The 27,675-nt window shown below is 38.6% G+C and overlaps 1 protein-coding gene across 1 annotated transcript in view; it reads left to right on the top strand.

Moving 5' to 3' along the window:
* Positions 1 to 27,675, top strand: part of LOC137652289 (uncharacterized) — a 208,791-nt gene that overhangs the window by 69,253 nt on the left and 111,863 nt on the right. The window contains 6 exon segments of the mRNA XM_068385592.1: positions 14 to 6,241; positions 6,243 to 8,786; positions 19,570 to 19,656; positions 20,197 to 20,397; positions 20,625 to 20,760; positions 27,305 to 27,385. Coding sequence (XP_068241693.1) covers positions 14 to 6,241; positions 6,243 to 8,786; positions 19,570 to 19,656; positions 20,197 to 20,397; positions 20,625 to 20,760; positions 27,305 to 27,385 — 9,277 coding nt within the window.

The following is a 27,675-nucleotide window of genomic DNA, read 5'->3' as shown; positions in this document are numbered from 1 at the left end:
TTGTCTTTTTCAGAAACCTGTGCCAGGTCCAGAGCAAAAAACTGACAAAGTTTTGACTGTGGCTGGGACTCCACAAATCCGTTCACCTGTGGCGGGGCCAGCTCATTCTCAAGGGAGTTCTGCAGGGCAGCGTCCACACGGCTCAAGTCCCGCAGCCACGTCTGTTAGTAGCCCAAAACAGACAACTTCAAAGCATGAACCTACCTCAAGTCAAAAGAGTTTTGGCCAAGCTAGTGTGTTGGGCCATGCTACTGCTCCAGGGCATAGTAGTGGACCTGGTCATGGAGTTAGCAGTAGGATTTCTGCAAATACTAAGAGCACGCCAAGTTCTTCCAAATCCTCTAGGTCTTGGGTAGGAGAGAGACAGCCATCAAAAGAGACTGATAGTGATGTGATTGTGTTAGAAAAAAAGGACATGCATACCAAAATAGGGGACGGGAAGCGGCATGTGGAAAATCGTAGGGAACAGGAAAAGCCGAAGTCAACAGATTCGAGGAGTTACTTGGAAAGAAGTAAAAGTGATATAAGTGATCCAAGAAAACGAAATCCTGGTGAAGTTGATCGAAGCAGAGACAGTGGTAACTTATTTTCAAATAGGGACAGGGACAAGAGCCGTGAAAGTTTTAGGAGTGTTAGACCTCCAGAAAGTGAACAATCCCATAAAGTCAGTCACCGTGGATATTCAGAAATTCCAAAGCATGATGATGGAAGACAGTCGTCAAAAAGGAATAGCTTGTTAGATCTTCCAATGCCACCATCAGCACCAAGTCAAGCTAATAAAGAGAAATTTGATAGCTCTCGCGAAAAGTTACAGAGAATATTTGGTATTGCAAGCGAGTCTTCGAAAAGCAGCAAGACTGACGATCGGTCCTCTGGATCTGTTAAGGAGTTAAGAGTGGAACATCGAACTAGTTGGAGAGATGATTTTATGGCAAGAACTGGCATTAGGAAAGAGAGCAATAACCCAGCACCAGAAGTTGCTGAAGAAAGGCAACAGGACACACAATTTGGTAAGCATAGGAGTCATTCGCTTGAAGAGACGTCTAGTAGAAGTTTTCTACCTTCAGCTGCAAAAAAGACACACACACAGAATTCATCTGTTTATGTAGATCATGAAAGAAGTAAAAGAGGCAGTAACTCCTCTTTTACAAGTAGTTCCCAGTCTTCTCATTTGACAGAAAAGATAGGTCCTCCACCATTGGATAGCCCCATGTCTCCAACTCCATGCTCGCCAACTGATACTCCGCAATCTCCAGATCAGGAGGCATGTTTCAGTCCAGTTGTGGAGTCAGAGGAACCAACACCAGTGAAAACTATTCCACTTCAGAACTTACAAGAAAAAGGTGTTGATTTAGAAGCCATTAAAAAAGCTTTAGCACAGATTCAGTCAAATGAAAAATCCAAACTGGGCCCAGGCCCGGGTCCCTCTTATCGTTATGAAGATTTTGTTGGTCCAGCTGCAGCTGCTAAGGATGATGAACCATATGATCCAGAGGAAGTGTGGAAAACCCTTGATAGTGAATCTGCATCAAGGCATCATCTGCCTGTTAGCAACAATTCACCTGCAGTTATGATGTCTAGTAATAGAGATGTAGATTTAAGACAAATAACTCAAGCTTTTCCCCACAGAACTCATAATGCTCATCACGGAGCTAGAGATATTGATGCCAGAGTGCCTAACATTTCCCAGATCCCCCTACCTCAGAGACAGTCCCCCATGACGTCACCTAGTTCTACTCCTCAAGTTGGGATACGTAGCAGTGTTTGGGATCAAGACCATCGTGCTCAGAGACCAGTAGATCCTCGCATAAGCCGCGTAACTCCTGGCGATGTTGACATGCGTTGTCAACAGTTTCGCCCCCATCCGACACCTGCTCAGCAACAACCTTCGTATCATTCCATGTCTTCATCACATTCACGTCCGCCATCTTTATCTTCGTCGCATCCCCCATTACCTCGACAGCCTCCGTTACCAAAGGCTCATCCAAAACCGCCACCATTACCGGCTATGCCTCCACCTCCATTGCCAGAATCACCAAAACCACCACAGCCTCCTTTACCTCCATTACCAAAGTCACCACCTCCAAAAATGGCAGAACAACATCCCGACAAAGGAAACAGAAAAGATACTCCAAGCAGACTCGAGCATATTCGATCTAAAATTGCTCAAGATGCTGGTGAATTTATTAGACCCGGTCAGAGGGGAGTAGCCCTTTCACAGTTGGAAAGGTATAAACAAAAGAGACAGTCAAGTGATATCAAGTCTCCACCTCTTAGTACAACTCCTAACAAAGATTTTCCTTCTAAAAGGCCAGACTCCATTCATCCATCACAGTCACCGGTATCTTTATTAGATACGTTATTGCCGGAAGATATGAGTGAATCCTCAGATTCAGGACTTCAGATTTCAAGAGACCCTCGAAAACCACAGCAAGATTCATCATCGTTAGTTAGAGATCCAAGATTAATGTCTTCAGATTCTCCTTCATTAAAAGATTCTGAATCTCGCGCTAGAGACCCACGTCTCTTGTCGGGTATAGTCACTCCACCACAAAATGTTAGAGGTCCAAGGCAGGATATAGGAAAGTACGGAAGTATAACAAAAGATAAGAGACCCGATACATCAATTGCAAGTACAAGTGAGGGTTTAAGCAGAGAAAACAGGGATCCCAGGAAAGGCACTGGCCCCCTAGATTCTCGGATAAGAGACCCAAGAAAGGATATTGGACCGTTGAGCAGGCATGAACATTCTGTTTTGAGTAGAGATCCCAGAGACCCAAGGGAACTCAGAGACAGTCGGGATCCAAGGGATCCGAGGCAAGATCTTTCTCCTTTAACAAGAGATCCTAGACAAGAATTTGGAACTACAAGTATATGGCAAGATCATGGAAAGTTTCCAAATGCGCCAGTTTCATTAGGAAGAGAAGCCCGTACTGATATCGGACCCTTTGGATCCATGATTGGAAATAGAGATCCGCGACGGGAGCCGGGACCCTATTCGAATCTGCTTGGGCCGCAGCACAGAGATCCTCGTTTTGTGCCAAGGAGTGACAGACCTGGTAGTGCGTGGTCTTCGGGTACTCAGAACTTAGCTGCTGGTTATCACGCCCCAGTGTCATTGCCTCATGCACCACCACCAGTAATGCCTAAACCTCTTGTAACATCAACAGGAATGCCAATGAATTGGGATGCAAGTGAAAGTAATCCCTCACATTCAGCCAGTGGGTCCTTAATAGGTCAGTCTTTTACTTGCCTGATGATGGGTGGCTTACCTCATTTTGTTAACTCTCACCACATATATCGATTCTTTGAAGAGTACATATTGAGAGATATTTCTATTGAACTTGATAATAATTATAATTGTAAGGGAACAGCTTATGTTCACTTTCCCAGTCATGCTAGTGCTCGTGAAGCTCTAGAAAAAATGAACGGATATCTTCTACACGGATCACCAATAGCCCTCAAGATATGTACAGTTGGTATTTTGCGTCAAGCTAAAAATGCTTACGAACAACTAAATCGGGACAGAGAAGCTCGTTTAGGATTACCAGAGAGGCCGAGAGGCAATGCAAATCCATTCTATAAACCACGGCCTAAAGAGCCACCAGCACCTGCACCAGCACCGGCACCCACTCCACCTATACAAAAACCAAATTTACCACAAAAGCCAGAGGTAGAGAAGAAAGATCCAGTGCAGAGTGAAAAGAATATATCCAAAGGTAAGGAAGTTGATGTTAAGACTGGTTCATATTCCTCACTCTGCGGCGTGAAAGTAGCGTCTCTTGTTGGTTCCAAGAGCTTTAAAATTCCTAAGATAAAAAAAGATGAACCAAAGACTCCAAAAGTTTCGGAGGGAAGTTCTAGCAAAGCAAAAAGCAAGAAGCCGGAGCATGTAACTGTTACTCCTAAAGCTCCAAAGGAAGTGAAAAAGAGCAAGAAAAAGTCCATCAACCTCCTAGATTCTGAGTCATCTGATTCTGATACTCCTATAGACAGAACAAAGAAGGGTAGAAGAGTAAAGAAAATGATCATCGATTCTGATTCAGATTCTGATATAGAAGTGAAACCCAAATCACATGGTAGTCATAAAAAAGAAATTTTTTCGAGCGACGATACCGATTCTGACGACGAAGCAATGGTCATCGATGAATCCGTTCATTCGGATGGAGATGACGACGACGATACATTGTCGGAGATGAGTTCTGTAGTTTCTGATGAACTGCCTGAAGTAAACCTTGATAAGGGAAGAGGCATTAGAAAGAAGCAAACGCAGCCACCACCTCAAAAGGGAAGAGGTAGAGGAGCTCCAAAGAAAGTTAAAGAAACTAAGAAAGCTCTTAAACCTGGAAGACCTAAAAAGGAAAAAGTTAAAAAGTCTCCCTTAAAGAAGCCTAAAACAAAGAAAGCTAGTTCAAAGATAATTTCTGAAATTTTCATGGATGATTTAGATTTACAGAGTGGTGTAGGCATAAAATTGACAAGACATACACAAGGAGAATTAGAGGAACTTATTCCGTTGCAGAATAAACTAAAGGTATTGATACCCGTTCCGCTCAAATTTGTAGACATCCTGTTTGAAGATGATAAAGGCAAAAAGAGAGGGGTGAAGAGGAGAGTGGTGGAAACACTCCCTGAGCCTCCTGTCCAAGAAGATGTGGTCGAAATTCCAGCTGAGATTACAAGTGTAAACAGCCAAGAGGCTACACCCTTGAAAGATATTGAAATAATAAGTAAGAAACCTGTTGTGAAGAAAAAGCTTGATACAAGAAGAAAAGCCATGCCAAAGAAGAAAATTGAAAGTAAGAAGAAAGAGGTGAAAATTAAGCCTCCTGGATCAAGTAGAGGTGTTATTCCTCCTATTCTTGAAGAACAGAAGAATGTCCTTATGTACTGGACACCAACTGTTAGAAGAGGCATGAAAAGGAAAGGTTTTACTCCTTTAAGTTTTCAAAGAAAATTCAAAAAGGCAAAACGTAGTACATTCAAGTTGTCCTTCAAGTCATGGGCTGCAGCGTTTTTTATGCAGGGCAGTGAAGCTTCCCAAGAGACTGTTCGAAATCCTGAAAAATCTTCGGAAGCTAAAAGACCATTATCAAGTCCTGCTAGATCAACTCCAGCCAAAAAGCAACGTCTTGAGAGCGAAGCCCTAAATGAGGAACAGTCTCATGAAGAAGGTAATTGTAAGGTGGCTGAATCAGAATTAGATTTATTTGATAATAATACAATGGCTGCTGATGAGATACCAGATTTGACACTGTTGACACCAAGTTTGCTGGAAGTTGAACCCGCCATTTGTAATGCCTTACCAAATGCTTCAGTTCTAGCAAATGTTTTAAGCCCTCCTCATGGACATCAACAGAGTAACGATAATTCAGTTTCGTCTGTAGCAGAGCTTGTTGAAGAGAGTTCAACCAGTAGGTTAAATGATGAAAGCATCCCTTTGGTTGGAAGTAAGCCAAACTTGGATATAAAGGCCTCTAAGAATTCTGTAAGTAGTGATTCTACCACAGAAATGGAAAGCGGAGAAAAAAACTTGGCTAGTATTGAAGAATCGGGTAAATATGAAGAAAAAATGTCATTTGAAAAAGAAAGTGAAGAGGAGACCCTAACTGAAAGAGTGTCCCAGCTAGTCGAGTCTTTGGACAAGTCTTTCACAGATGATCCGCAAACAAATGAGTTTGCCAAAGATAGTTTGGGTAATGATGAAAATGCCAAGTCTCAGAAGGTAACAGAAGATATGGTGAAAAGATCAGAGTCTAAAACAGAAATGAAATCTAATGATGTGGATTCCTCGGAAAATGCCAGAGAAGCGAGATCAGAAAGCGACTCTCCTGATGTTGATGTGGGGTCAAAAAATTGTGAGCCAAAGCTGTGTGAAGAAATTGTTTCTGGGAAGGAAAAAGAGGATCCAAAACAAATTTTTCAAAGTAACAAGACTGGGGAAAAATCTGAGAATGTAACTGCACCAAAACTGATGTCTGATTCTGCAACAGAAGTGCTCACCACCGAAGGAAATGCATTTGACGGTGAAAAGGATAAGATTGAAACTAACCAAGAAAAAAGTACAGAAAGTCTACCTACCATTCAACCTGTTGATGTAACTGCAAAAGATGACGAAAGTGTTAATGAAAAGCTAGAATTGCCAAAAGAAGAAGAAAATAAGAAATTTTCACCTGTTGATGAAAAAGATAAGGAAAGGAAAGAGAGTGGGAATTCTCAAAAAGAAAAACCTGCTGAAGATCTCAAATCCCAAGGTTCTTGCATCGGAAAAAATTGCTACTGAACAGATACTTGAAAAAAAAACATCCCGTTCAGAAGAACAAAGCGATCTTTCAGGTTTAAAGGCACCAAGTGTACCAATTTTGGTAAATAAAGAAGTTTGTGGAAAATTGGAAAGTTCCAAGTGCATTTTAACAAACATGGATAAAGAATTAGATCAACTTGAAAGTTCAATCATTACGTCAACAAACAAAGAAAAGTCTTGCAAATTTCCGGACGCTAATAAAGATAATGGTGAACAAGGCAATTCAAGTGCACTGCAGCCTAGCATTGCAGGAGTTGTTGCACAAGAACCTGATTATGAAAAAGTGCAAAGAGTGGAAAAGATGTTAACAAAACTTCAGCAGAACCAGAAGGCTGATAATACAGCCATTAAAGGTGATCATAAAATCAGCCCTAATACGGAAGTCGATTTATTGAAAAAGGGAAGCGAGCAAGTAGATACAAGACCGGATAATATGGAAATTTGTGCGTCTGATTATAGCAAACCAGATTTGGAAGAAGGCGATGAAGGTGATGATACTGCAAGCATTGGAAGGATGAGTACTAGTAGTTTTATCGACGATGCTTCACAGGTGTCCAGTGAAGGACGAGAGCTCAAAACTCCTGATTCTGTGATATCTAAGAAAGGCAAAAGGGGTAAAGTTACGACGCCAGTTATCCCACCCGAATGTAGAAGGGTCACCCGAGGATCTCTTGTTGAGCCTCGTGTAACGGAGGTCACAGAGTGGGATGACGGAGGAGTGATTGATTTATTTCAGTGTGAATTATGTGAATACGTAGGTCGTCATATTGCCAATCATCTCGTCAACTTTCATATTGAACGTGAATTACCTTGTGAATTCAAGAAGGAAGACTTTGGACCTGTCATCAGAGAACATGTAGGACCACCAATCAAAGCACAGTCATCTGACGATGAACCCTTGCCTAAACTATCATTAAACTGGATTCCAAAGACAATGACATTTGAAGAAAGTGTGACATGCAAGAGCTGCGACTACTTCTCAAACAGCCGTTTTGATTTGATTTACCATTACCTTGAACATTTTCCCAAGGCAGCTGAGAATGCTTATCATTGTCGCCTCTGTAATTATATGTCGGAAGTGAAGGAAGAATTCTACAATCATGTTTCTAGTCATACAGGTGAATATCGGTTTGTGTGTGACCTATGTGGATTTAAAACATACAAGAAATCATTACTTGAGGATCATCACAAGAATAATCACTTCACTCAGTCTCAAAAGTTTTCTGTGTTGAATATGATAGAAGAAGATGGGTGGTTGTATATACACGTGTGTAAGGTATGCATGTTTGTACGTATTAGCTTACAGGCTGCTGAACAACACGTCCAGCAGCGTCACGGTGGCAAAGCTGATATCCATAAGGCTAATATGTCGAGGGCTATTGTGTTACATTCAGAAGTTAGGAAGCCCACGGAAGGAGAAAGTGTAACGGCACCACGATTTAGGTACAAAGGAAAAAAAAAGAAAAAAGGGAAAAAGGGTCCAGATTTAGAGGTATTTGTTGGTGAAGATGAGAAAGAAGAAGATGAAGTGGAGGCTAAAGCCAAGCAACTCGTAGACAGAATATCGCATAATATTCATATTTCGACATCTGCTCAACAAGTCCAGAAACGCATGTCTTTACTTAAAACAATTTGCCAAAAGTTGGATGAAACTGATGCTGATGAATCAGGGTCTTCTAGTGTTAAATCATCTCTAGCATCCGAGGGGATCATCTCGAAGGAAAAATTTGATGTGGGGAATGAAGTTAAGGATTCCAAAGATAAAGATCATGATAGTGCAGAAAATGCAGAATTAGGAAAAGATGATCCATGCAAGAAAGCTGTTGTATCAACAGAACTATCTGACAAGGAGAAAGATGAAGATGAGCTGAAGGTAACGGGTGAAGCTAAAGAGAATCAAGTGGAAACTGAAGAAAGTGAATCAAATCTACATCCAGAGTCGGGTGAAGTAAAGGACTTCTTAAACAATAAAGCATCTGGTGAAGAAAACTCCGTTGGATCAGATTCTGAGTCTACTGTAAGTGCCTTGGATGCAAATCCGTTTGATGACGACCAAATTATAGTTGGGAGTGGGTACCTTCAGGATACAATTCGCAAATTAACCGCCCAGTTAGATAAAGATGCAAAAGAAAGGTCTGAAAAGGAAAAAGAGAAATTGGAGAAGGAAAAACAAGAATTAGAAAAGACAGCTGATCAACCAGAACAGGATGGATTAGACTTGCCGGACGATGACAGTGACTCCGATACGCTTGTTATTTGTGAAGATGTTGATACTGACCCCAAGGAAACGGCTGCATCTCTGCAGGCAGCAAAATCGAGGACTGATGAAGCACCTGAATGTGTTGATGGCGCCTCACTACAGAACTCCGTTCACTCAGTCCTTCGAGAGAGTCCTGAAAGCACCCCGAAAAGTAAGATGCCCAAGTTAAGAATTCGCCCGGCGTCTCAGCTCTTAGACCCCCGATTCAGAATTGTTCCTAAGGTAAAGTGCTATATTAAGGATTGAAGTTATGTAGTTGAGAAAGTTTATTTGTTGATTCATAAGTTGAATTAGATATGTAATCTTAGAAGCTTGATCACTATATGGGATTCTGCACAATAGCTACAATCGTACTCGGTGCAATAGCCTTGTAGTGTAATGCATATTCAGCATGAATGGATACAAAAGAATAATTTTGCCAAGGTAATTTTGAAAAGCATTTTTTCCTACACAAATACAGGCCCTCGTCCTTAATAGGCGTACGATTTTAGCAAAGCTGGAAACTCGACTATTAGAATTTATAGTGAGGTGTTGGTAGATACTGGTAAGTGGTGGAGAAGCCCCGCCCACTGCCAGCTCATTAAGGAGCTCCTTTAACTTGAGCTACTGAGCAGTATGGACAGACTCTAGGTGTGACCAAATTTGGTTGTATTCATTCTTTTTTCTTTATCTTATCAGATTGCTGTGTGTGAATGACATGAAGAAACCATGTGGGGTCATGCGGTCCTGCCCAGTAGTATCGGGTCGCTTATGCGACACTTTCATGAGCAGGATCAGCATGTATTCAGACTCTGTGCTCTTTTTGCAGAGGCCATGAAACTGTGGTTATCCCCCTGTGAGGAGCATAGGGAGTAACTGTCCTTGCAGAGAGGAAGAAGTCAAAGTGAACTACTACTACATTTTGAGTCTCCCTCGAAGTAAAAAAAAATCAAGTGAATCTCTCTTCTTTCCCTTTGGCACTCAAGCTTCTGAACCTTCTTTATTTCTTTTTCCGGCAGAATTAGGAAGGAGGGTGATGACTCGGACCTACCTTTATGACAAGCTATGAGTAAGGTGGCTTTTATCTGCTTCCCCCAGAGGGACGGGTAGTCCCTGTTCTCCTTGGGGTGAGTCGGACATTGTATTTTCAGTTGATGCCGCTCCTAAGGACAATGCCCGGAGGATTCTTGGACTTCCGTGGTTTTTGAGGGCATTCCGTGTATGGAGAAGCTCCTGAATGCCCTAGCAACATCTAGGACTAAATTGTCTTCTGCTGTTCAGTCTTCCCCTGCAGAAGAAGCCATTAAAGTGACCCACTCCGTTTAACCCTGGACTCCTGAAGGTGGAGTTGATCCAGATTACTCGCCTTCCATAGCGCCGTCACTGCTATCTAAGAAATCTTCGATGATATCGTCAAGGGAAGGATTGATTGATTGACTAAGATTACTATGCATCTTTGGCTTGATCCTGGCCCTTGCGCAAGGGTAGCCCACAAGGGCAGTAAATCTTGAAAGAGTTCAACAGAGGTTCAGCATGACGAACAAGGATGATGATGAGATGAGAACCAGTGCCATATAGCAGTGACTGGATAGGAAGGAGTCCTGAGCTGAAAACTTCATGGGGCTAACAGCCACAGTTCAGTGCCCCTAAACACGTTCCTCGAAGGTCCTTGGGAAATTTTCTTTTATTTTACCGTCCTCACTGTCTGAGTGCCACCGAGGAAATTCTGAGAGAAGGAAACAGCCCAACTTCCCTTTTCATCCTACTTGATTCCTTTGACATCATCTTCCACAGTAGTCTCTCCTGGTACTAACTGCCTTCCAAATGCGAAGATGAGCGAGCGCCTTCAAACCTGAGCCCCCTACACAGAGGCAAGAAAAAGCCCCCCCCCCCCCCCCCCCCCCCCGTGATCAACATCTCTAACTACAAAAGCCAAGGACGCGTAACCTCACCCCTTTAGAAGCTGAATCTTCTAGGACTTGATATTACAGAAGCGTAGGGATATTTTTCTTAGGCTTTGTGATAACTGCTCAGCAGGTTGTTTTGCATATCTAGCTTCCTCGCAAAACGAAGCATTTCGTTCAAGAAAGCGGTGTCCCTTTCCATGATGTGCAGTGGTCGAGCCATTGTGCCAGATAGGACTGTTGCAGGTGAGCTATCATACCAAGAATCTATTCCATTTAGTATAAGATAGAAGTGTTACCCCATCCTTCTTGTGAGAGGGAGGAATGATAGAAACGTAGGCCCATCGCTTTCAAATTGGTACTGCATTTCGTGCATCACAATGGGGGTAAAGGTTCTTCCATTACCCTCTCTCTACTGACAGTAACTTAGCCTATGACATTCCTAATCAGGTAGTTGAATCAATGGAACTTCGAAAGTTCAAACTTGCTTCTAATGTTTTTATGTCGAACAGGCTGTCAGAGTCTTTTACTATTGTTTATTTATGAAAGATCTATTTTAATGTTGGTGTTCTTGAAATATGAAATTTTAATGGTTTATTACTTCTCTTGTACAGTACTGTAGTTTATTTATTTCCTGGTTTCCTTTCTTCATTAGGCTATTGTCCCTGTTGGAGCTCTTGGACTAATAGCATTCTGTTTTTCCAACTAGGGTTGTATCTTAGCTAGTAATAATATCACTTGAAGATTTTATCTTTGTCAGTAGGAGGTAGATTGGAATTGGTGCTCCTCGACCTATCCAGGTGCCAGTGTCTTGACTCCCCTGGATTATATGATATCCAGTTTAGTCATATGAGTTTCCTCCCTCCTAAGGATTAGTCTCCTATTAAAGGATAAAGGGTTGTATTTATATAGGAACAAATCACAAATTTTAAAAGTAATTTGTATATTTCCTAATCATACAGACCCGAGTCATTTGAGTTAGACTTTCTGGAGCTTTTCTTCGGACAGGTCTTGTTACACTCCCCCGGAGCTTTTCTTCGGACGTGTCCTGTTACTCTCCCAGGAGCTTTTCTTCGGACGGGGACTATTGCACTTCCTGGAGCTTTTCATCAGAGGGAGTCTGTTACACATTCCGGAGTTTTTCTCCAGACATGGCTGTTACACATTCCGGAGTTTTTCTCCAGACGGGCCGTTACACTCCCTGCCTTTTCCACGTCCACCTCTTCCACCCAACAATTCCTTAGTGAAGGTTGAATTGGCTACTCGGTGATCTGGTAGGGGTGGGGCTTGACCCCCCAGTGATCTGGTAGGGGTGGGGCTTGACCCCCACCACCCACGTTTAACTACTGTACTGACACCTTGTAATAAATTTTAACAGACAAGATTTTACTTTAGCTGAAATCATACTCCTATTAAAGGGTTCAGGTTTGTTTATATAGTAAAGTACAATTTCCTCCTGAAATTTGTAATATTGCACATTACGGTTATCACAATACACCAAATACTTGCTAAGTCCTTAAATCAGTATTGGTCTGACCAGTGAATGGTCTTCTATTGCATATTTCATATAAATATCACCACAGTGAACTGTCTAGTTATATACAGTGTGGTAAACTCTGCTTGCGTGTGAGAGCACTTTTAATTTTGAGGCTATTTTGTGTATTATACTCAAATATTGTGCACTTTTATGTCATTTGACCCTTCACAATTTGTTTACAATAAAGGGTTTCATCTTATATTCCATGTATGGTTCAAGTTACATTTCAGCTCATGATTTTTTATCAATGTACTTCTTTTCCCATTTCCCAGTCTTCTGTCAAATATTATACAGAAGAAAACACTATGAAAATGGTCTTGCAAAAATGTATTTGTCCAAATTATAAAATCTAATGATGACAAGTATTATCACTTTGTAAATTCATATGATCATATTTGATAATTTCATTTTAACTAGGTTTTATTCATTAAATTTAGGTGGTAATATAAAGTTACATAGTTCTTAAGTAATGAAGTGCTCATATCTTTCATGTGAATTGTTTAAAGTAATTTTACCATATAATTCGTTGTTGATTTTAGGCAAATTTTAACAACCAATTATTGAGGGCACCCTTTTAAAACTCCTGTCATTTTACATCTGCTAAATTAGCTAAACTCTCAACCGTTAACAAGAATACTATGCAAATTATCTTTAGATAATGTTATTGCAAATCTATCATAATTTAAAACAGTAAAATGAAAACAATTGCAAATCGATAAATCGATTAGATACTGATTCCTTCAAAATTTACTTCATTAGCAATGTTAACTAATTTTAGGTGTAAACCTAACATGAATGGAAGTACTTTGTAAGATGGTAATATAATGCATTCTCACTTATTGTTTATTTTGAACCTTTTCTTACTATTTGTTCTATACACTACCTGTAATGCATATGTAGATGTTTAACCCTGCCATTGTTTTTGTTTATGTTGATTATTATTATTATATGTGAGTTTTAACCTAATGTTCTGGCTCCTCCTTAAGTACAGTACACTAAAACCTTTTTTTCTGAATATGGCCTGCAGAAATGGTTGGATGGATGACATGCCCTTGCATTTTCTCTTATGTCAGATGCAGTCCTTTTACTTTATAAACTGAATTTGGAATAATGTTTAATGATGGTGTATTTCATGTACTGATAGTAATTAATGGTTAATATTAGTATGCAGTATGTATTTCATAATTACTGAGCCCTCCCTTCCCCCCCTTTTTTTTTTGTCCAAAATGTGCATATTAGTGAATTCCCAGCTATTTTCAAGCATGTTTGCTTTGCAGTAATTGAGACTGTATTATCTCTTCTGCCAAGATTTAGGACGAAAAATGATTTTAAGACGAAAACTCTACTGCATTTTTTTTCCATATTCCCTTGTTATTTGGTGGGTACTAATTCAAGAGAACAAGGTCCTCTGTCCAATTAGAGGGATTCACGTTTATACACACAAGGCACATAACTATATGAAGAAAGTTGGTTTTGTAGGATTTGGTTACCAGGGCGACCTCTCTAAAATTGCTATGTCATTTCTCATTAAGTTGTTAATGACTGAAACTCACGTCCAATTGGATTCAAGTCAGCTGTGGGACTTGAGGTTAGGGTTCATGATATTAAGAGCTTGGTTACTTCCTTTGATTTATGTTGTAGTTATTCTTTTGGCAACAGTTCAATGGCATACCAAATTAGTTTTTGTCAAGCGCTATTTGAAAGAAGCATGGGTTTCTTATAAAGATTGGTGGGCATTAGGTTTTATGGTAGTTACAGGTGATTTAGTTCAAGTTGGTATTTCAGGATGTGTGTATAGGGTATTTTCTTATTTATGTTGGTAGAAAATTCCATGGGATACTGAGAAAAGTAAGGTGAATTAAGAAGCAGGTTTAGATTAAACGCTACTTGCGTATTTATGCTCTTTCCCTTACTTATCCACCTCTTTCCAGGTATGTGAGCTTCATTGAAGTTAGTGGAATTTTGATATTGTAATAAAACTGGTTATTTCAATACTTGCCTAAATTCACCTATGTTTACCCCCGCCTCCACACTGATTGGTGATGTTGAGAGGTTTTTAGACTCGTACCAACATTGTATACTGAAAGCATAGCCTTTGCTTACCTCGGTTGGTTGACGCCACCATCACATTCTGTGGGAGGGGGCAATTGGAGGGGTGGGGTGGGTACTTTGAAAATTTTAATGACCCATATTGATACTGAGGAGCTTTGCCGATAAAGCTAGGTAAAATGCAGGCGAGTGTTGAAATGACCAGTTTTGTTACACAAATGTCTAGTAATGTGTGGGTTGTTTTTGTTTTTGTGTCTGGTAACAATCCCCATGGCTCTCCTCATTCACTATTATGTTGCAGTGGATGGTGGTTGTAGAAGTTTCAGGGACACATCTTTACTGCCAGTTAATTTTTTGTAAATTAGTATCGTATGTTATGTTAAAAAAAGAACTAAGTGGAGACCGCAATAAGTATCGTAATTGGAAGTGTGAGGCTTATTTTGATGGTTGACCTTGATGAAGATTATGGTTAAGAAGACAGTGAGCGATAGGAACAACATGCAGATCTATCATGTCCTCTGGGAACATCTAACGGAACTAAGTTCATCAACTATAACTTCAACATCAACACCATTGCCATCTTCATGGTTACATAATCTCCCTCCAGTGCTAAAAGGAAGAACAGATGTTCTAACCAATTGTATCTAGCAGTTTAGTCTCATAACAATATGACACCACTTAGTCTTCTTGATCTACAATACTACTCAAGTTCTCCAAGTGTTACGGTGTTGCCGCCCATTTAAACATCATCTTTCCGTAGTTGTACATCTAATCGTTTCGATAAATTTGTCATCGTCTGCATGGAAGTTACTAGAGTTTGGGTGGATTGATGGAGATGGTTTTCAGTCATGTAACTTTGAATTTGATGAATTATAGTCAGGAATATTTATTGATAATTTCAAAGAAGGTTTTTGACAATTTCAATGAAAGTTGTTGATAGTTTCAATGAAAGTTGTTGATAATTTCAATCAAAGCAGCAGTGACTTTTTTTTCATTTTTTTTTTTATTTCACGACCATTTTGAATGATGAAATAATGTAGGTAGGTACTGATTTATTTGTGTTCCAAGCATATTGATAGAGTATTAGCTCCATATTCCCATGATCATCAGTGGTATGAAGTTGACACAAAGGTGATGAGAACATTTGTTAAGAATAGTTATAAAGATTATTGGAACACTTATACTGTATGTGGCCCTTTTTTCAGTGAGGCAATTTCTTATCAACAAGTTTACAGTATTAGCATTTTCTTACTACATGTTTCTCTGATAATCTTCAATAGTATATTACAAATCGATTCAGTATAGTGAACTAGATTAATGCAATGTTTGATCACTTAAAGAGGAATTCGGAAATCAAAGCAAGGTTTTAGTTCCTATCAGAGTGGTGATTGATGAAAGTCTTGCATTGTGACATGGTAATATATAATTTTGTCAGTATATTCCTTTAAAATTCATCTCTGTGATAGCAAAGCTTGGTGTATCCAAGATATTCCACCGGTGAGTGACAATGATGGGAGACAAAGTATTGTGAAAAGCTTGATGGAGGCATATCTTTATAAGATCATTGTGCTATGAATAGATAATTGTATACTGTACATTTTTCTAAAGATTTTTCAGTTTCTTATTTCAAGGAAACTATAGGGTGTGGTAGACATGGCAAATTCATGGCATAAATTATTCCTTATCAATTCAGAAGCACTGTCACAAAAAAGGACGCAAATCACGAGAAATTAATTTCTCTCAAACATATTCACCTCACGATTATCCTTAGCCATAATGTTCACCTTGAAACACGTCAAAGGATTACAAAGTCCAAAACTGTTATTGACCTAACACTAACATGAAAATAGTGACTAAGTTGGATTCAATGATTTTGAGTGCTGAATTTGCTGTGCTCCAAAAACACCGAAATGGTACAAGTTGTTATTTGCACATAACTGATATAATAGTCGATTCACACTTTACACTGAGTTAGAAACTTGGAAAAAATTCTCATTACCAGACTTTGGTACTTAATTGGTACTGTACATTACATTTGTGAGCAGAACACCACGGAACACACGATATGCGATCGTCACTCAACTGCTGTAAATACTCAACACCCTACTATACGTCCTTGTTTTGTCAAACTGTGCCAGCATCACATAGATCACAGTAGGGGTTTTTCATGCTGCCATACATGCTGCCTTCAACAGCAACTGGTAAGAGACACTACCGCTTCCATGCGTGTGATGTTGCCACTTTGCGATAAGCTGTGTTTTCAAGAGAATCATACTCTTCGTCAGCTTTAGTTGAAATAAGTGTTAATATTTGTATACAGATTAGTACAGCATTATTAGATTTTTCTGTGATTAATAGGATAAAAAAATTTCACAATTTGTGTAATAATTGTATTACAGGTAATAGTGTTTTAAGTGCCTAAAGGAGTGTATGTACTAGTCTTAAAAATATACCTGTTTATAAAAGTATATAGTATACAGCAAAATGAGAGCTGCATAATCAAGTAAAATAAATATTGCAAGGAATAAAACTAATAAAAAGGGAAATATAAAAGGACTGCAAATCCAATGTCACAGGAGATTACCTCTTATTAAAATACTATAGTAATTAAAGAGACCTTTAAATGAGGAGCCTTTATAAGAAAAAAATGCTTGCCTAACCAAGATGAGTAATTTTATTATAACCATTTACCACCTCTGGATTACATATATCAAATGCCAGGCCTTTTATGTGCGGTAATTTGTGCCTCATATTAGTTTTGCAATTTTTACACATTAGTGCTGTACTTATTTCTTATCCAGTACATACACACACACACCTAAATATCTCTATATTCTTTGTGTATGTGTGTATATATATATATATATATATATATATATATATATATATATATATATATATATATATATATATATATATGTGTGTGTGTGTGTGTGTGTGTATATTTCAAATAATATTATATATATATATATATATATATATATATATATATATATATATATATATATATATATATATATATATATATATGTGTGTGTGTGTGTGTGTGTGTGTGTATATTTCAAATAAGCCATATATATTAACACATTAAAATCTGGATTCTCTTAACACATTTAAATGTGTAAAATTTATTATGTTTATATATATATATATATATATATATATATATATATATATATATATATATATATATATATATATATATATATATATATATATATATATATATATATATATGTATGTATGTATGTATATATATATAAATATATAAATTGAATCAAATATATATTGACTTCATCACTTTTCGACCTTTTGTCTGCCTTCCCATTCACTGCACTTGCCAGCGCTACTTCATCGTCATCATCATCATCAATTTATCAGTGTCACTTTAAACTCCATATTTTTTTGCCATTTCTTAAAAGGTGGTCAGAGACTTCATTCTAACATAGTGGTTAGCGAGTACTTTGTGTATGGTTATAGTTGTAATAAGAACCCTCTTTTTGAGTATTTGGGAGTATGAATTATCTCAAACTTTTATTTGCTTTTCCCTTTGGCTTTTGACATTATATTGTTGCCATAGTGAATATTTTCATTCAATAAATTGTGATCGTTGTCCTTTTTAGATATTTCTGTTGGGGTTACAATTGCTGTTTTGAACTGTTAAATTTAATGTTATGAAATGTTACAAGGATGACTATGGGAAACATTTGTTTCTTAGAACTCTTGATGATTGATGTTGTAATCATATGTCCCCCTGTAGATATGGAAGCCTTTGATCTTTATCATTAGCCTTATTCTTGTGGTGTGAATTGTAACTCTTGGATAATTTGCCTTTAATTCTTCTGGAAATTTTATCACTTGTGAGTTTTCTTATGAATCCAAACTTGGCTGCTGTACATCTAAATTTGATTTGATGTGCTGATCTCTCTAAGGTTTACTTTATATTACATATGAAAAAGGAAATTTAAAAGATTGATTGTACAGATAAAATGGTATACTGTAGAAACTACTATTTAAATTAAATAAAACTAGTATGTTGCTAGTATTGAACATAGTCATATTAACCCTTTTACCCCCAGGGTATTTGGAAATTTCCAACCAGGGGTTATTTTTTTTTTCCAGCACATTTTGCAGTATATTTTTTAAAAATTGCTCTAACAGCCTTGATTTTTGTCTTAGAGAGGTCAGGTTGGTCTCATTCTCTTGGAAAATGCCTGAATTTTCTCAACAAATTATCAAAAATATGCAAAAAAAATTTCAAATAGCATTTTTTTGCAAGGACGTATCGGTACGTCCATGGGGTTAAAGGGATGAGTTTTGTGAAACGTACCTGTACGTTCTTTGGGGGTAAAAGGGTTGAAAATAATTTTAAATGCAACGTAAACTATTGCTATAGTGATCGAGTACTGTTAAAACAGGAAGTGTAGTTGGCATCTTAATGATTTTCATTGTAAATGCAATCAATGTAGTACAGGAATATGTTTTATTTAAAAAAAAATAATTTCAACTTGCTTTAGTTTTTCATTGTAGTTTTATAAGTGTATGATTATGGAGTATCATGCTTCTGTCCCATTCTGCACTATAGTCCATTTCTTTTAGCGATGCATATTTGCACCGACTCGCGGCGGTGCCCTTTTAGCTCGGAAAAGTTTCCTGATCGCTGATTGGTTGGAATTATCTTGTCCAACCAATCAGCAATCCGGAAACTTTTCCGAGCTAAAAGGGCACCGCCGCGAGTCGGTGCAAATATGCATCGCTAAAAGAAATGGACTATAGGTTCACCATCAGGTCTACCATTTTCTTCATTAGCAGATTTAACTTTGGGCAGATTAGTGTTTGTCATTAGCTCTCCTAATTACTGCATTACTTTAGAAAACAAATTTATACACAGAAGGTCCAAACTTACAAACATTCAAACATTTGACTTACAAACATTCGGAGATACAAACACAAATCCAGCTGAAAATAAGAAAGATAAGATAAAGAAATATTGTAATAAAACAATTTCATGTCATTTGATACAGTGAAAAAAACATTAGTAATAATCAGATATTTATTTTATATGAATCTTAACTATTTATTGACTTTTGTAGCTGGAAACCTTAGGCATGGGATTTGGATTAGGTTTACCCTAGGCAAAAATGTAACCAAATTCGACTTGCAAAAAATTTTATTTACAAACACCTCGACTCACAAACACCTCGACTCGCAAACACCTCGACTCGCAAACGCCTCGACTCGCTAACACCTCGACTCGCAAACACCTCGACTCGCAAACACCTCGACTCGCTAACACCTCGACTCGCAAACACGACTTGAAAATTTTTTTATTTACAAACACCTCGACTCGCAAACACCTCGACTCACAAACACCTCGACTCGCAAACAGCTTCATGGAACCCATAAAGTTTGAGAGTTGACCTTCTGTACAGTATCCTATTGCTGATTATAATCAAAATTTATAATAGCCATTGATCTACTAAAGCTGAATTTGAACTTTGTATTGTAAACAATTAACAGAAGGGTTTAATTGCAGTCACGCATGCAAAGCACGCAAAGCACACCTAGGCGACAAAGACAGCCCTCTCTTCATTTTGCAGATCCTCAATCGTCATTTGTGTCGGTAGGTGATTTTTCATCTTGTAATTTCTATTTTAATTTATAATGGTTCCGGTCACAAAATACAGACCAGTGGTTCTTTACATAGGAGATAGATTCACATTGAATCTATCTCTTGCTTAAGAATTACAGGCTTGTATAGTTAGGATAAATATAAATCATTCAAAATTTGTCATTTGTTCTTGACAAAATACATACCCTTGTTCTCTACATAGGAGATAGACTCCCACTAAATCTATCTTCTATGTAAAGAACGTTGGGAGTGTATAGTTAGGAAAAATACAAATTATTTCCAAATTTGTCATTATATTCCTATGACTCACTCTGGTGTTAAGTTATATGATACAGGTGTGGAATGAAACAGAAACAGAGATGTCTGGGAAATAATTTATTATATACTCTTTTCACTCGTTTGGCTCTCCAATGAAACAGGTGTGGAAACACGAGCAGCGATGTTTGGGAATGAAAAAAAATGTCTTGGATATAACGGCTAAGATTTAAGGAGTGGTTAAGCAAATCTATTGACTTGAATTTTATTTTGCAGATACCACAAGGAAACATGCTGGTATCGACAAACTTCATTTGCGGTGTACCGGACTGCGATTACAGCAGTGACGTACACTCTCAGATGCTCAGACATATTATTATTTTGCACGGAGCTTTCAAATGTATTAACAGTGGCTGTCACTTTGTCACCAAGTCTAGATCCTTGTATTCAGCACACATGCAACAAAACCACCCAAATGTAGGTCGCTCTCTCTCTCACACATTGTATTTTTTTTGCATGTGTAATATTTGCATATACTGTATTGTATTGAAGATTACAAATTTGAGTTTTAACCAACAATGTGGACTCTCTCTCTCTCTCTCTCTCTCTCTCTCTCTCTCTCTCTCTCTCTCTCTCTCTCTCTCTCTCTCTTTTTTTTTTTTTTTTGAAGATTTCCTACAGCAAAGTTTCCCTTTTTTTTCCAGATGAATTTCTTGCAGTGTCCATTTTTATGCAAGGTTTCCTTCACAAACTTTAATCAACTTCTTGACCATTTGGAGGAACATCAGAACACAGAGAGCCAGGATCCAGTGACATCAGTGATGGAAGTTGAGGAGGATGGTAAGTGATTTCTTATTAAGTTGGTATTAGGTTTTATATCTCAAGTGGATATATGCTATCAGTACTATTATAATAATAATAATAATAATTATTATTATTACTATTATTATCATTATTAATATTATTATTATTACTAGCTAAGGTACAATCCTAGTTGGAAAAGCAAGATGTTATAAGCCCCAGGGCTCCAACAGGGTATAATAACCCAGTAGGAAATAAGGAAATAAAGGATATGAGAAATAATTAACAATTAAGAAAATATTTAAAAACAGTAAGATCAGATCATATTTCATAAATAAACTATAAAAAGACTTATGTCAACCTGTTCAACATTAAAACATTTGCTGCAAGTTTGAACTTTTGAAGTTCTACCGATTTAACTATTGATTCAACCCATTTACTTTTACATCACCTGTTTTCGTATCTGAAAAATTTAAGGAAACTGCTTTGCGTCATTAATTCACTCTACCAAAGAGATCATATTTAACAAGTCTGTTCTGGTGGCCAAGAACCTTTTACATCAACAAAAAGGATTATAAGGATGATGATGATTACTGTTATTTTTATATTATTATTATTATTATTATTATTAGTACAGTCAAGACTCTGTTTTCAAACGTCTCAGGTCTCGAACAAATCGGAGTTCGAACAAAAAATTCGAGATTTTTTTGCTTCAGGTGCCAAAAAAAATTTTGGAACTCGAACACCCAGAGATGAGCTGAGACAACCCGACAACGTGGCTCGGATGCCGACTGACGTGCTCTCGCATTATCTTTAATATTCAACCGTTGTATGCTGACCTGTTCGTTGTGGTTTAAGAAAATATTGACTATTTTATGTTTAACTTAATGTATTAACCCCTAATCGTGCCTCCAAGGAAAGCAAGTGCAAGTAGTAAAGCTGGTGGCGAGGGAAAGAGGAAAGTAGTGCGCAAAACTAATGAATTCAAGAAAGAATCAATAGCGAAATATGAATTGGGTGTGATTTAGCTAAGGAGTTTGGCATGGCAAAATCAACTATAAGCACCATCCTGAAAAATAAAGACGCTCTAAAGCAAGTGATATTGCTAAAAGATCGATCGTGTTCAGCAAACAAAGACCATAGGTATTGGAGGAAGTGGAGAAAATTTTGCTTATTTTCATACACGAGCAACAGTTAGCAGGGTGTAGTGTTAGGGAGGATGGGATTTGTGGCAAAGCAAGACAACTGTATGGGGATTTGATAAAAAAAGACCCTAGCATGGTTCCTGAAGGGTTTGATTTCAAGGCAAGCAGAGGGTGGTTTGAAAAGTTTAGGAAGAGAAGTGGGATACAATCTTTGGTTCATCATGGGGAGGCAGGAAGTTCCGACAAGGAGACTGGAAAAGTTTAAAGACAGGTTTGCTAATCTCATCAAGGCTGAGGAATATCTTCCCAGCAAATTTTTAACTGTGAAGAAACTGGCCTTTTTTTGAAAGAAAATGCCACGAAGGACTTACATTAAACGTGAGGAGAAGTCGATGCCTGGTCACAAACCTATGAAGGATAGGTTTACACTCTTGCCATGTGGTGATGCTAGCGGCGATTGCAAAACAAAGCCGCTTCTTGTTTATCATTTGGAGAATCCCTGAGCATTTAAAGCGAATAACATTATGAAGAGTAAATTGCCTGTTATGTGGAGATCAAACACAAAGGCTTGGCTGACCAGATAATATTTTACAGAGTGGGTGCATGAGGTGTTTATCCCAGCCTTGAAAAAGTATTTGGAGGAAAAGAAGTTGAATAATGCTCCTGTCCTCCCTCTGGGTTTGGAGGATGACTTAACTGATGAATTTGTTTTCATCAAAATCAAGTTTCTGCCTCCAAATATGACACCACTGCTCTAACCCATGGACCAGCAAGTCATCGCGAATTTCAAGAAATTGTATACCAAATTCCTTTTTCAACGAAGCTTTGGGGTGAATAGTGACACACTCGGCTAACCCTTCGAGATTTTTAGAAAAATCATTTCAATATCTACCACGGCATCACCATCGTCGACAAAGCCTGGGTCCAAGTGTCATATGGGACCATGAACTCGGCATGGAGGAAATTGTGGCCCGATTGTGTTACTGAGCGCTACTTTGAAACGTTTGAGAATGTTGCTAGTACCAGCACAGCTGCTGATGTCGAGGAGGAATCTCAAGAGGATAAACAACTCATTGATGGCATCGTTAATGTGGGCCAAAATCTCGGTTTTGAGATGGACAGCAATGATGTCGAGGAGCTACAGGATGAACATCGTGCCGAGCTCACCTCAAAAGAACTCCTGCACCTTCAGGAGGAGCAGAAGAAGATGTTGGAGGAGGAGATGTCTTCTGATGAGGATGAGGGAAGGAAGGATGCCCCAATTGCTGTTTTTAATAATATATGCGCCAAATGGAATGGACTCCTGAACTTTGTGGAACTGCATCACCCAGATAAAGCCAGGACCAGCAGAGCTGTGTATGCTTTTAATGACCTTGTTATTAGCTACTTTTGTAAAGTTCTTAAAAGAAAGCAGAAACAAGTTACACTAGATAAGTTCTTTACAAAAAGGAAAGAACACCCTGTGGCAGAGTCTTCCCAACCGAAGAGATTTGCTAGAGACACAACACCCACAGCTGAGTTATCCGATGTTTTTATGGAAGGGGATTTTCCTTTCATGCAATAATCTTCCTCCCTTCCTCTCCTTTTCTCCGACAACCATATTCATTATGCCATCTACAAATCCCCAGAAAGGTGAAAATATTCATGCATTGAAAATACTGTAGTTATTTTTTTGTGTTACAATTGGTAAAGATAAAACATGTTTTTGATGTTTTTTTTTTTTTCACACGATCATTCATAGGATATTTTTCATTGGGATTTCTGCACTTTTTTTTTCTAAAGATTTCGTTAACTCTTACCTTAGCTTAGGCTAGCCTTTAATGCATTCACTTTTTGTGTTACAATTGGTAAAAATATATAAATGTTTTTTTGATGTGTTCTTTTTCACACGATCTTTGATAGGATTGTGTTCTTTTTCACACGATCTTTGATAGAATATTTTTCATTGGAATTTCTGCACTTTTTTTTTTCTAAAGATTTCGTTAACTCTTACCTTAGCTTAGGCTAGCCTTTGATGCATTACCTTTTTGTGTGTTACAATTGGTAAAAATATATAAATGTTTTTTTTTTACGTGTTCTTTTTCACACGATCTTTGATAGGATTGTGTTCTTTTTCACACGATCTTTGATAGGATATTTTTCATTGGAATTTTTGCACCTTTTTTTTTTTCCCAAAAGATTTCGTTAATTCTTAGGGTAGCCTTTGATGCATTTATTTTTTTGATGTTTTATAATTGGTAAGAATAAAAAATGATTTTGATGTGTTTTTTTGTTTCACACAATCTTTGATAGGATATCTGTTATTAGAATAAAACAAGCAAGCTATTTCTTCACTTTTATTTCACGCAAAAATCTGAGTAAATGAGGCTAGGGGAGTTGCTACAGATACCGCAATAACTTCCCCAGCCTAGCCTACTCTATTTATATATTTATGAGAAATTCTGTGTACTTCATATATAACCTGCTCTCTTAATATACAGTTGTTCCGACACATACAAACCTTCCCCTATTTATAGGGTATTACTTCCGGCAACGCTGAAAACTAGCCAAGACAATTTTAGTGAGGGATAACTACCCCATCCACTAGTTAGCAGAAGGGGGTGGGGTAGACCGGTTACCCTGCTCACTCACACCTGTCGGTTGAGTAATCACTTTTGCTTTTGGCTCGGTAGAGTGCAGACGTGCCGTTTCTCTCTCCCGTTAAAACAAAACTGCCTTGACTTTATTTACTTTGAATTTTCCTTTTGTGTATCGGTGTGTGTTTGTTTATTGTCCCGCTATGCGGACATGTCCAGGGCGTGAGGGCTGCCGCTGCGGGTACCTCCATGTTGTCCGTAGAGAAGGACCCCCACCCTTTGTGCCCGGCTTGGCGGGGACATCAGTGCTCGCGGGACAACACCTGTTCCTAGTGTCGGGAGTGGCCTGCCTCCCAGTGGGAGGAGTTTGCGCGTAAGAAGAAGAAGAAGTCTTAAGTGCGAATCTTTGCCTTCGGGGTCTTCCTCGAAATCTAAGGAATCGCGAGCTTCTGCTTCCTCTTCTCCCAAATCTCTGCCCGAAGCTACTTCTCAACCAGGCCCTTCTGGGGCACGGCCGAGCAGTAGCGCAGGGTTTGTGACTAGGCGAAGGTGTCGGCTCCCCTAGTGAGTCGGCTCCTTCCTCTCCCCCTGGGAGCGCCTGTTCTTTTCCAGACCTTGTGTCTTTGTGGCCATCGCTGGGTGTTGATGGCCCCCCTTCGAAGGATGTTCTCCTCGAACTCTTCCGAAGGGAAGCGGAGAGAAGGAGGTCATCTCCTTCCTCTGCAGAGGTTGATCCTCCTCTTGTGGGCGCAGGTGCTGTTTGCTCGTCGGTCAGGCCGAGAGTCTGGTTCTGACGCCTAGGAGTTAGCTAACCCACCATGGGCGATGGCAGGGCTCTCTCCAAGGCAAGCTTTCCCTTCAGGGGGAACATTCTCTTGTTCGCGAGAGAAGATTGCCTCTATACATCGGTGATCTACTTAGGCTTATGGTTCTCCTCCAGGGCCGGAACAAGAACCTGGTCATACAGTAAGCGACATTTTCCTTTGAGGGAGCTCTCCTCTCCGGAGAGGATTTATCTGTAGGCCTTGATCAGTCTCCCCCTTGGGCATAGTCTGCTGAACGTTTCTCTCTGGAGGTTCGTAGAGTGTAGGGGTTTGTAACTCCTCTCCACCCCGGACGGTCTCCTCCCCATGCTGTGAGGAGACGTCTTTTTGAACCTGGTGGTTCTCCTCACGTTGACCCTTCGGCGTCTCGTGACTATCACCCTTTCAGCTGGCGTGATCGTGAGCCTTCGGGCTCTCGTCATGTTGATTTTTCGGGTTCTCATGTGGCTCGAAACCTTCGGGTTTCTGTTACGCTGAACCCTCGGGCTCTCATAATGAGTGTAACGGAGAGAGAGAGAGAGAGAGAGAGAGAGAGAGAGAGAGAGAGAGAGAGAGAGAGAGAGAGAGATTTTTTGTTTATTTATTTGAAAGAAACAATTATTATCGAGATATTTAAGTTTTTAGTTGATGAAATAAGCTGTATTTCTGTTTGAAAAAATATAGATAACATACTGTGCAAGATACAACATATAAGAAGGTGGGTCATGCTTCTAGAGTAGCGATAACAAAAACACAGATCACTTACAGTAAGTACAGTTAAGCTGTACTGTAGTAATATTACTGTATATATATTAGAGTAATATACTGAACAGTATCAATGGTTTTTAGGTTACAGTACAGTATTACTAGATAGGAACAACTTTTTTTTTATACAGAACAGTAAGGGTATGATGATGACTTTGGTAAAGTTTACATTTGTACATTATTGTACTGTAACTTTGCTGTGTCCGGTACGTAGTTTACATGTGTGCAAATGTACTGTACACTGTACATATGATTATAAACTGCTATAGAAACCAAATTAAAAGAATATTAGGCAGTATTTACTGTGTTAGTCATCTGCTCGGGCACCCGCTCATGGCAAGGAACAGTGACTTTTTAGGTTAGGGGTTAGCCCACCCTAGTGTAGTATTTATTCGTAGAAATTTGCTTATCGCGCCTGTGTTTGTAACCTAACTATCACAAATAATGAGGCTTGACTGTGTTTGCTTCTTCTTCTTTACTCCAGTCGAGATTTCATTGATAATTATATGAGCAATTATTATTATTATTATTCTGACACCATAGCCAGTTCCTGAAAAAAATAAAAAAAATATTTTAAGAACAGTAACATTAAATTAGATCTTTCATATATTAATTATAAAAAGTTAAAAAAAGAGAAGAGAAATAAGATGGATCAGCATGCCCGAGTGTACTCTTAAGCAAGAAAACTCTAATCCAAGACAGTGGAAGACCACGGTATAGAGGGTATGGCACTATCCAAGACTAGAGAACAATGGTTTGATTTTGGAGTCTCCTACTCCTAGAAGAGCTACTTACCATAGCTAAAGAGTCTCTTCTACCCTTACCAAGGAGAAAGTAGTGCCTGAACAATTACATTGCAGTAGTTAACCCCTTAAGAAGAATTGTTTGTAAATCTCAGTGTTGTCATATGAGGACAGAGGAGTATATAGAAAGAATAGGCCAGACTATTCGGTATAAGTATAGGCAAAGACAAAATGTCTTTCACCTGATGTTCATATGTATGCTCCCCCTCCTCCCCTCTTATCAGTAATGTCAAGAGGTTAATGATCAGGTTTTTTACTTGAAAACTGAAAGGTAAAAGCGACTATGTCGCAGCATCGACTAGTTTGTTTCCACTGGTCTCCAGATTTCATTATGATTCCCAGAGGGGAAGGTTTATTGTAAGGGGAGAAACAGGAAATTTTTTATTTTGGAGTAGGCATCAACATTTAAACAGCTTTGAGATGGAAGGAATATGAAAATCAGTTTTGGTTATTTGTGTTAAAATATTTATGAATTTTTTTTTCACTTGCAGCTAGTGGAGAACCAGGATTTCTTCGAATCGAAAGTTTTGGCACTTTAGATGCTGCATCAGCTTCTCGGATGTTTGGTGAAGGTATGTGCGCTATCTCAGGATTACTGGTACCTTAGTTTCAAGTCTGATAATATATTTTACAATGTTATTACAATTAAAGCTACTTAATAGTAGTGGACATTACCAGAGGTGTTAAACATTTTGAGATGGTGATGTTGAAGGGCACTGAAGGCACAATGTGGTGGAGCAGAGGAAGTTTAAAAAAGCTAATGCAATAAATCATTCTTTAGAAATAGAAATTATCTTAATAGGAAATAAAATATTTTAAGTTAAGTAAGTTATTTTACTAAAGGTATTTGTATAAGTTAAAA

The sequence above is a fragment of the Palaemon carinicauda genome, chromosome 13 (assembly GCF_036898095.1).
Source record: "Palaemon carinicauda isolate YSFRI2023 chromosome 13, ASM3689809v2, whole genome shotgun sequence".
Taxonomy (NCBI): domain Eukaryota; kingdom Metazoa; phylum Arthropoda; class Malacostraca; order Decapoda; family Palaemonidae; genus Palaemon; species Palaemon carinicauda.
Note: the sequence above shows the minus strand (reverse complement) of the source record. Positions and strands in the feature narration are given on the sequence as shown.